At 42.7% G+C, this 10,613-nt stretch overlaps 1 protein-coding gene across 3 annotated transcripts in view; it reads left to right on the forward strand.

Annotated features, from left to right (window-relative positions):
- Positions 1-41: 41 nt before the first annotated feature.
- RIOX2 (ribosomal oxygenase 2) overlaps positions 42-10,613 on the forward strand; it is a 17,998-nt gene continuing 7,426 nt past the window's right edge. For 2 of the 3 annotated variants that reach the window (XM_026846318.1, XM_026846389.1), the window contains exons 1-5: positions 42-496; positions 3,587-4,022; positions 5,472-5,591; positions 7,266-7,394; positions 10,365-10,468. In XM_026846318.1, coding sequence (XP_026702119.1) covers positions 3,591-4,022; positions 5,472-5,591; positions 7,266-7,394; positions 10,365-10,468 — 785 coding nt within the window. In that variant the 5' untranslated portion in view covers positions 42-496; positions 3,587-3,590. The remainder of the gene's footprint in view (positions 497-3,586; positions 4,023-5,471; positions 5,592-7,265; positions 7,395-10,364; positions 10,469-10,613) is intronic. The other variant, XM_026846234.1, reaches the window with a different exon arrangement.

Genomic DNA, 10,613 nt, shown 5'->3' on the forward strand with positions numbered 1-10,613 from the left:
TGAAAGTTGAGTGACACGGCTGAGGCGCCGGCACTCCTGGCAGGCCGCGGCCCCGGGGCCGAGGGGCGTAGGCCGCTGCAGCACGCTTCTCTGCCATTTTCCCTGCCGGGAAAAGTTTAATAGCAGGCTAGTGAGGGGAGCAGGGGGGGCTGTGGGCTCAGAACCGCTGTGGCCGTATTTCTCCCCCCTTGCTGCAGCAGGAGCCCAGCGCCCCTGTAGTTGCTGGGTCAGTTTAGAGGCCTGAGCTCACAAAGGAGCGCACCTGGTGTGCGAGTGGAAAAACTGGTGGGAAATAACTGTTCTGTGTGAAGCAGGAACAGGTCTATTCTGTTACTATGTTTTTTTTTTCTTTTCTCCTGCAGAGAAGGACGTGAGGCTGTTGGTAGATGAAAAAGTGGACGTGAGCCGGCAACGTGTGCTTGCAGCTCAGAAAGCCAGCCGTACTGAAACGAAGAAATTCACTCAACAGTCAGAATCCAATATCAGTGTTAAGCAGGTATTCTTGATTAGCAGTGCTGGGATTGCCCTGGGTATTCTCCACATCCCAAGAACTAGCAAGGGACATCAGTTTACATACACGTTAATTATACCTATTTATTAGATTTCCTGGAAAGGTGTGTCTTATGATAATGAATTCCCAGATTTCATTTACATAATCTGAACATATGTAGTAAAAATAAAGTGGGGGTCTTCGGTGGTTGTCAAAAGAAGTAGTCATCTTCATGGTAGTTGATCTTTCTAGAGCATGTGCTGTGAAGTAAAGTCCAGGTGTCTTCTTCCTAAATCAGCAAGATCATCCTACCTATAATAGGATCTCTGTGTCCTTTTTTTCCAGTCTCCCTTATCTTAGTTTGCCCATTCTAGGAGTTGCCCAAGTGTCCACTGAAGGCTTTGAGTCTGCTATCAGTGACTTACATGTCTAAACAAAGAGGTCTAGGGAAACAGTGAAAGAGTCCTTGGGAAACAAAAAAACACAAACAAAGCTTTGAAACAAACGAAGTAAAACACAAGCAAAGCTTTCCCGCATCACAGTTTAGTCTTCAGAAATTCATTTGTTTGAGCCCTTTCAGTATCCTGGGCCACATCCAAAGCAGCGTGGCCAGCAGGTCGAGGGAAGGGGTTCTACCCCTTTGCTCTGGTGAGACCCCACCTGGACCTGGCCTGGACCACTGTGCTCATCTCTTGAGCCCCCAGCACAAGGCAGACACAGATCTGTTGGAGCAGGTCCAGAGGAGGGTCTCAACAGCAGTCAGAGGGTTGGAACCCTCTTCTATGGAGAGAGGCTAACAGAGTTGGGGTTCTTCAGCCTGGAGAAGAGAAGGCTCTGGGGAGACCTTATTGAAGCCCTTAAATACTGTAAAAAAAGAGAGAGAGAGACTTTTTACCAGAGACTGTAGGGGCAGGGGCAATGGTTTTAAACTGACAGGAGAGTAGGTTTATATTAGATACAAAGAAGAAATATTTTTCTGATGAGGGTGGTGAGGCCCTGACAGAGGTTGCCCAGAGCAGCTGTGGCTGCCCCCTCCCTGGCAGTGCTCAAGGCCAGGCTGGACGGGGCTTTGAGCAACCTGGGCTAGTGGAAGGTGTCCCTGCCCATGGCAGGCGGGTTGGAACTAGATGGTCTCTTCCAGCCCATACCACTCTGTGTTTCTACAGTTGTAATAACTAACAAAACACTACAGAGCAGCACATTGTGTAAATGAAGCCCCATTCTGTGAATATCTGAAATTTAACTTTGTTAAATACAGTGTGAGTGAGCCAAGAGTTAATATGATAGATTTGGGTCTGGAATTCAAAGCTGGCAATGCAGGCTTGGTTGCATTTCTGTTGCTGGCATTTGGGGATGTCAGTTGTAGATCTCTGTGTCAGCAGCATCTTCAGGTGTTGCTAGCAACTGGGGACTAATTTAAAGTCTTTTTTTAAGCATTCCCTTGGAACTGTAGCTTGCTGCAGCCAGGAATGTCCATCCTCTCAGGAAGGTGGTGATAGGGATTCCCTCCTGCAGGACTAAGGTGACTGTAGGTTACTGTTTAGGTACAGGCTCTTACGTTAATTGCTGATGAAACACTGCCCAGGAGTTGGTGGATCACCGAGTGTGTCCTGCATGCTGCTGCACAGGAGAGCACAGTATTGCCTTTAAATACCAGAGCTGGAGTTTAAGTTTCATGATAAGAGAGCTGTGTAAGTAAAAGCATCTTAATAAATGAGAGCATTTACTTTTGGGAGTAAAGCTGTAATTTTTACTTAGAAATGAAAGGATCAACATGTTCTAACTCCTCATGTGTTGGCTTAACAGACCTGTTCAGACATGCTCAGAGTCAGTTTGAGTTGGCCAGCCCAGACCTCTCATGGTATTGGCTCGTTGTCAGGATACTTAGCTTCTCAGGCAGGCTTTTACTGCTGCCTGTCGCTCTGGACTACTCTGGGGGATGAAATGCTAGTGCAGACTTAAGGCAAGTATATCTGCACATACTATGGTGTTAGACCTACCATTACTTGGTTTTTGCCTTAACTTTCCAGAGAACTTGGCAGCTAAATCCTTTGTGAATTAACTTTTTATATAATGGTACACAAGTATATTACCTACGTGAAAAAAAAATTATTTCCAACTGTAAAATTAAATGTCTGTACTTGGATGAAAGAGGTTTTTTTTCTTTTTCCCCCACATAAACCACAAAGTTTGCCAGCTTTGCAGAAAAGAATGCAGAATCTTAAAATTTTAGGTTTTAGTGTACTTGCGTGGCATCAATAGAAAGGCCCAAGAATGTTCTCACTCTTACCAAAACTTAGGTTTTCTAAATGTGGCCATTCAGGATACAGCAGAGGCTGAGATGTGGACCCCTGGGTGAACACCACTAGATGCCTGGCACTGCCATGTGATTTAGCACAGACTTGTTTCAGGACCTGAGACCTCAAGCAGGTGCCCTTCGTGTTCCTAAAACCTGCTTCACCTGCAGGGCAGTCTGCTCTGGGTTTTTTTGCTTCTTTGGAAGCTGTTGCCAATTAAACCATCCTCGCCCACTGAACATGGTTATATATTCCTTCTTCCCTCACAGCAATCTACTCTTTCATTTGCCCCCCTCTTTCTGTGCTCCTTTTCCTTGTGTTTTTTGTTCACGTGTAATAGGGTACAAGTTTCTGATCCTCTCCCCTCTCTCTACCCCCTTTATATGTTGCCATTAGCACTCATAAAACTGAGTTAATTTTTAAATAAGTTGCCACTCTTCCTCTGGAAGACCAGTCTATCACAGGTTCTTTGTGTGGGTGGATTCCTGTATTTGTAAGGCTCTGTTGTGTGGCCATTGGGTTTTATTGCATGTTTTTTAGTATAAGCTCACCCGTGGGACTCAGCTTCTGTGAGAAATGGCTCCCAGCTCAGCCCTTTGGAGTTTGCTGAGGTTTGAGAGAGGATTGAAAAGCTGCTGTAGGTTTTCTTTTTTCTGCTGCTTGGAGCAAACAGTGAGCATCTGAAAGCAGGGCTGTTCCCACCATACTCTGGATAAGGCAAGAGGAGCTGCTCTGGGCCTGTGAGCTCTTGAGGTTGACTTGTTACAGGTTGACTGTTTTTCTCTCTCCTCTTGAACAGGAACATGCCCAAGAAAGGAGGGAAGCATGCTGAAATGGGAAAAGAAATGCAGGCACAGTGTAAACGGGCAAAGGTGGAAGCAGCTTCTTCTCCATCGGTTATGAGTTTTGAGAACCCAGACAGCCTCTTCGGAAGCTTGATCTCTCCCATAAAGCAAGAGACATTTTTCAGGGAGTATTGGGAGCAAAAGCCACTGCTTGTTCAGAGGAGTGATCCACTGCTGGCTGCTTACTACCAGTCCCTGTTCCACTTGTCAGATTTAAAGGATCTGTGCAGCCAGGGTCTATACTATGGGCGAGATATAAATATCTGCAGATGTGTGAATGGAAAAAAGAAAGTTTTAAATAAAGAAGGCAAAGTAAATTACATGCAGCTGAAGAAGGATTTTGACCAGAAAAAGGCGACAATACAGTTTCATCAGCCTCAGAGATTTAAGGTTGGATCGTTTCATTGAATATAATTAATGCATGCTTTATAATGTGGTGTACTTTGCTTTGAGTCATACTAGACGTAGCTTCATCTCTGTCCCCAGTAAATCCAGGAGAAGTAGCTGACATCAACAACCTGCTGAAATCTATACGTGAACTGTGTTAATTAAAACTCGGTTTATACTTTTGCACTGCCCATCATGTTTCAGTTCTCTGCAGTAAGAACAAAATCTGATTAGTTATTTTTAAAAGCTATAAAAGCTATTTAAAAAAAAATATATGTTTTATATTCTTTTTAAAAACAGTATTCTTAAATTTGTTTTGTCACATAAAAGTCTAGAATAAATAAAGGCACAACATTGCTGATTGTGCATCTGTGTCTACTTAAATCATCCCTTCTGCCCTGCTGTTTCCTTGCACAACTAGGGACTTTTGCACCACTTTCCTTAATGGAGGGCAAGGTGTGAAATCACGTAAAATGTTTCCAGGACACTGTTCTTACGGATGGATTGGCTTTGAATTGCACCATGGAAGTGTACCACCCCATTTGAGCCGAGAGTCCCCTCTCTCTTGTTCTCTTTGATGTCTTTGCAATCTTCATGCATGAGAATGAGGCAGTGGTGTCTGCACACTCATGTAAAGGACTCAGATACTTGTAGGTACCTGGATTTAGGTAGTCCTTTTTTTGTCCCATGGTGTCAACACAATGTAATTGTGAAGTGGTCTGTAGGGACCCAAATACAATCTGAGTCCCAAGTGTAGTGCTGCTGGCTGATCTCTGTTCGAATGTAGGCGTAATGGCCAGTGACGGGGGCGTCTGCAGGTGAAGTTGAAATGTTGCCCGGCTTATGTTGAAATCTAGACCTTGAGCTGAATCTACGTAAATTCTGGTTGAAGTTGTACTTGCACGGCTCTGGTAGTTGGCATCTTCAGATATGAGAGTCATTCCCTTCAGGGCGTTGTCTGCCACATGTTAGATGTGGATGAGTAAAGTTTTTTCTCGAATATGCCCAAACAATTGGAGTTGCTGGAAAAAGGTCTCTAACCTTTGTATGCCCTCTTTGATGCTAGCCCATGTAATGCAAGTCCTGCATGTGTTTATTGTCTTAGGATGTTTTGCTCTTCGTGGGATGATGGGTGGTTTATTTTCCTCTAGCCTTGTTTGTCTGTTTTTGCAACCTTAAAATGGTACAGGGAAGAGAACAAACATGAATGCTTTGTTGGGGCACCAGATGTTTTGGCTTACCAACTACCTTCAGGGTAGATCTCCTTTGTGTCTACAGTGCTGGCTTTCAGGAGAGACACATGCAGAGCATCTGCCTTCCCAGCCTCTGTCTCCCTGGGGCATGTGATCATTCTCTAGGAAAATCATCCCAAGCAATGGGGAGGCTGTGGGCTGGGCGGCAGCCTGGCTTGGCTGAGCTCTGTGGTAGTAATAGCATCATTTCTTTTTGAAGGAGGAGCTGTGGAAGATTCAGGAGAAGCTGGAGTGTTACTTCGGGTCTCTGGTTGGATCGAATGTTTACATTACTCCCCAGGGGTCACAGGGCCTTCCCCCCCACTACGATGATGTTGAGGTAGGAAAGCACAACCTTGTCTGTGAAAGTGTGCATGGGCTTTTGCTAGTGGCAGTGGGTACCGGTATGTGTGCTTTTCTCCCCACTTTCTCTCATAATTTGTTATAGAATTTTTTTTTTCCATTGAAAACTTACAGTAATTGGTTGCAAGTGGGTTTTTATAGTTGTTTTTGTTCTATAATTTTACTGAAGAGGTACCAATAGTAATATCTAATGGTAATATCATATAAACTGTGTTTTCCTGGTATTTCCATTTGATGAAAAGAGAATTTGTTTTCCCAGCTGCAGAAGCACCTTTTTTCCATTTTCACTTCATTTAGACCCCCAAGAATCTAGGAGTCCTTTTTCCTTTACTAAGTACTTGCTTTTTCTTCAGCTGGACAGTGACAGTAGACAGGCTGTGCTGGCTCCCATTTGGTCCTCCTTTTTAAGAAGTTACTGGTATGATGAAGTCCTGTGGGCCAAATACATTTTAAATTAGCTTCTAAAAGAAACATTCAGATAGACACTGCATTAAAAAAACAGTTGGGATGTTGGAGAACAGCTTGCAGAGAGCAAGGCCATAGCTCCCTGCAGGAGCTGGTCGGCCATAGCTCCCTGCAGAAGTTGGTCCCAGCCACCTGAGGTGAGCAAAGGAAAGAACCCAGGGTACAGTTATGTAAACAAGGATGAAGACCCAAGGCTCAGTTGTGCTAGCGAGAATTGTTGTGAGAACACAGAGATAAGTTGGGGCGCATTATGACCTTGGGGGTCAGAGGAAAAACAGCCCTAGGAGAGAAGCAGGTTCACAGCAAGAAAGATGTTTATGCATACCAGAGATGCCACAAGGGGCTGGGGTATTATAATGTGACCTTTTAGATGTACCCAATGGCTGAGATACTATAATGTAGTTTCTTAAATGTATCCAATAGAGTTACAGGTAGTGTATTGTAGACTGCTTATATAAGGTGTGATTTCTTTCAATAAAGTTGAAGCTTGCTCTATCATTCACATGGAATCGGCTGCTTGCTTCCTTCACCCGCCGCATTGGGCTACCCCACTTAAACAAAAAAACCCTTACATGTATTTTTTGCTTTTTATTGTTTTAATTTCCATTTAATACATCTGGGGTTTCATTTTCCTTATGCTTGTTTTTCAGCAGCTCCACAACCTGCATGTTCTGGTGTATGTCATCAACACCCAGCTTAGAGCATTCCCTGCATGGTTTTTGATGCTCTGTTTGTTGGTGATCTCACCTGATATTTTGACTATCTGTGTGGCAGGCATTACTTTTGAGTTAGTTGTCTAGCACTTACTTAAGTGACTGGAGAGAAATGGGGATTTCCAAATGCCTATCTTTGGATAAAACAGATCACACTTTACCACTCCTCTCTCTAAGTACAGCCTAAAGAAATATCTCAAATGTAGGTTTCTGCATTGTAGACATCTAAAAAGTAATGTGAGAGGAATCCTGTTTGCCATGCTGTGGAGCATCTTAGAGCAGAGAAGGTAGAATCTCTTTTTTTCTGTTGTCAGAAAAGCAATCTGTGTCACTTCTGTGTGCTTTCTCGCCCTGATTTCTGGCATGGGTCCACGGATTTTCCGAGTAAAAAGACGACTTAAACTTTCTGATCAGTTGGATGTGTGAGGTGCAGCAGGGCTTCCTTATGCGTTTGGATTTATGGTCTTTTGCAGGTGTTTATCCTTCAACTAGAAGGCGAGAAACATTGGCGTCTCTATAAACCAACGGTGCATTTAGCTCGGGAATATAATGTTGAACCAGAAGATCGGATTGGGAATCCCACACATGAATTCATATTAAAGGTATTATAACTGAATTGCTTTACGTGGTCTGGACTGTGGTTGCCAGAAGAGTAGTCATGTTTCAAGATGGCCCATTTTTTGAAGACAGTATTCTGAATGATCGTGGCTGTGAAATTGAGGGGAGGGTTGGTGCACAAAACACTGTAAGCACGGGAAGTTTGGGTGATAGTTGTCTAGCTTATTCTTTTTCAAAGGTATCCTTCACTTTAGTATTTAAATAATGGACCAAGAAACCAATTATTTCAGGGATTTCTTCAGTATTCCCCAGATTGGGCACTGTGACTCCTGGGTCATGTTTTTGCAGTTGTGTGTAGAAGAATCCTTGGGTTCATATATGGTTATGAAACATTTTTATGCTTTTACATGCTGACTGTATTCAATCAGGCTAATCCTTCTGTGCACTAAGACTTACTGTTTTACCTAAGGTTGTCACTGTTCTGGTGAATTAGATTTAAATATTTATCCTTGGCTGATGAACAAAAGCATGAACTAAACCGCTTATTAACTTGCTTTGTCAATTTTTTTTTTTTCTTTTTCCAAACCTGAAAATCAAGTGTTTGGCTGTTAGTTGGAACAAAAAGAGCATTTCATGGAGATTAATGAATGCAGCCCCTTTGACAGCAGGGCATCTGGTCCTTGTCCTGTTCTGTTTTACATGCTTGCGCTTTCAAAGCGTGTTACTTCTCCAGCAGACAGTGCTGCACTGTGTTGGAAGCCTCATTAGTTTCTCTGCCTGTGGCCTGTCATAGGGCCTCTCTCTGTGGGGTATCTGTTCTTCCCAGTGTTCAGACCTGCCTTTAGGTGTAGGTAGTTTAGGAATAGTGTGACACACTGGATGTGATGCTGACATCACTAGCTGTGTAGTGTAACAGATGGTAATATTCAGTTGTCATGATGTACTGGGTGGTGCATAGTCTAGGAAATTACAGTTCCCTTTTTAATTTCTGAAACATTTTGGACTGGACTTCAGTGCCTTTGATTTTTATGGAATAATAATGTATTTCACAAGCCATTTTACTGACATTAGCAGAGTGAAAATACTGGCCTCTGAAAAGGGCTTAAAAGTGGTCTGAGTTTTTAATTTATTTATCTTCTGTTTGATAGTCTTCACTTCCCATGATGCATTTCTTCCAGGTGGCTGCTGTCAGATTTTGATTGTCAGTCTGGAACTGCCTCTGACAGGGACGCTGATAGATGACTCTTCATCTCTAAGCATCTTTCTAGAATATTTCCTTTCCCCTTTTTTGTATTTCTGTCTGCAGTCTGCCATCCTTGGACAGTTTAGGACAAATGGACCAGTTTGAGATTATATTGGTGGTGTTCTCCCTTTGCACCAATAACTGGTAGATGACTGAGAGCAAGGGCATGCTGCTTTCTGTGTAAGGTCCTAAGCTGCAGTGTGTTGTGGTGACACTGCAACAGTCTGTGGCCATGGCTGGTTTGTTACTGATGCCAAGTACAGAGCTTGTTTGGTAGCTGGCTATCTAGCCTTTTTCACATCTGATTTTCCATTTCATTTGATGGCACTCCTCCCTCATCTGCCCCTCCTTCCTCCAGTTCAGAAGTAAGAAGGCAGGGAAGTGATCAGATCTACATTGTCTCTTCTCAAATGCTCTGTCCTATCCCAGTCTGGGTGTTGCTACCTGGAGTCTGTGAAGAGTCTGATTATTTTAATTGAAGAGTGTTGTGCTTGCTGGCTCATCTGAACGGGGTTTATGAGACTACCCAGCAAATAAGATGAATTAGAGTTGGACCTTGCAGCAGACTGCTTTGGAAAATCACAGTACTGGCTTCTTAGTGGTGGGCGTGGGGTGCTACAGCATGAAATAGTTTCTTTTGCAGACTAGTTTGTCATCACTCTGGTAAGTGTTCAGGGCTCTTACCCTTCCCCTCTGCGACCCTCCTTCCAGTTTGTTTTCTTCCTGGGGATGTGAAACAGCAAATGAGGAGAGTTCAAAATATTTTTAGTTAGTGTAGTCCCTGCGCTGGTAAGGAAGGCAGTTTATTAACGGCAGAGAGAGGCTTGCCTCAGAACAAGTAAATTGTACATAGCTGATCTGTGCTGCTTTACAGCTTGTTATAAATGGATGAAGAGACTTGATCTTGCCAAATCCTGTGAAGCCTCATAATCTAAAGAGACCTTTAAGTTCAGTAAAAAAATCAAGTAGTATTCACTTGAAATATATCTGTGTTAGACAGTTTGGTAGGCTCTTAGAAATAGGTGATGTGACCAAATTTAAGGAACAGTAAAATTAAAGTGGAATCAAATTTCATCACTGTTGCTTTATGAATTTTCTCTTTGGCTGTGCTATCTAACTATATAGATGTTTATAGGGGAAGCCATAAGTAAACTGATCTTTCCTTCTTGGAGGCAATTCTGTGTGCTTTTCACTTCTCTGTTATCTTGACTTCCCTAATCTAAATTTTTATCAGTGTGCAGATTTAATTTAGATAGGTGAGAAGAAAGATAGGGAGGAGGAATGTTGTACTTGTTTTTTAAGTGTTTTAACTGGAAAATTCAGACAACAGTATTGTAGCAATCTTTATAGAATATTTGGCTTTTCTTGTGGAATATTGGGCTTCTCTTTTGACATAATCTGAGCAAATTCACATTGCACTGCTCTTCTGCTAGCCTGCTATATTGTCAGCAGGTTCATCTCAGCTGTTTCTTTGTCTCCTTTATGCAGCTGAGTCAGTGTGCATGTTCTATGATGTTAACAACTTCATGTTCATGTTAACAACTTCATGTTAACAGCTTCATGTTTTCAGATAGGTGTACAGTAAATATTGTCATAAGTTGGAACAATATTGGACTTCTGGCTTAGAGAGCTTTATGTTATAAAGTGTACAGTGCAGGGTATCTCTTACTTTGTGATTTTAAAAACTTATGTTGTCAGTCTGCTCAGAGAATATTTTCTCTGGTTTGACCAGGTGCCCTAAATATATAAATTCTCTTTCATTTTCTTGCAGCCAGGTGACTTACTGTACTTCCCAAGAGGGACTATTCACCAAGCTGACACTCCTCTTGGGATCTCCTTTTCTACACACGTGACCATCAGTACCTACCAAAACAAGTAATTATTCTTTAATTGGTGTTTTTTTGGTATGGCTTTTCTGAAAATTGCTTTCCTTGGCCAGGAGGATATTGTGAATAGTACAGACCTGAAACTGATGTTTCAAAGAAGTGATGTCCCATTTCTTAAACACCCCCCCCCCCCC

The sequence above is a fragment of the Athene cunicularia genome (genome assembly GCF_003259725.1).
Source record: "Athene cunicularia isolate RWA chromosome 1 unlocalized genomic scaffold, athCun1 chr1_part1, whole genome shotgun sequence".
Classification (NCBI taxonomy): Eukaryota; Metazoa; Chordata; class Aves; order Strigiformes; family Strigidae; genus Athene; species Athene cunicularia.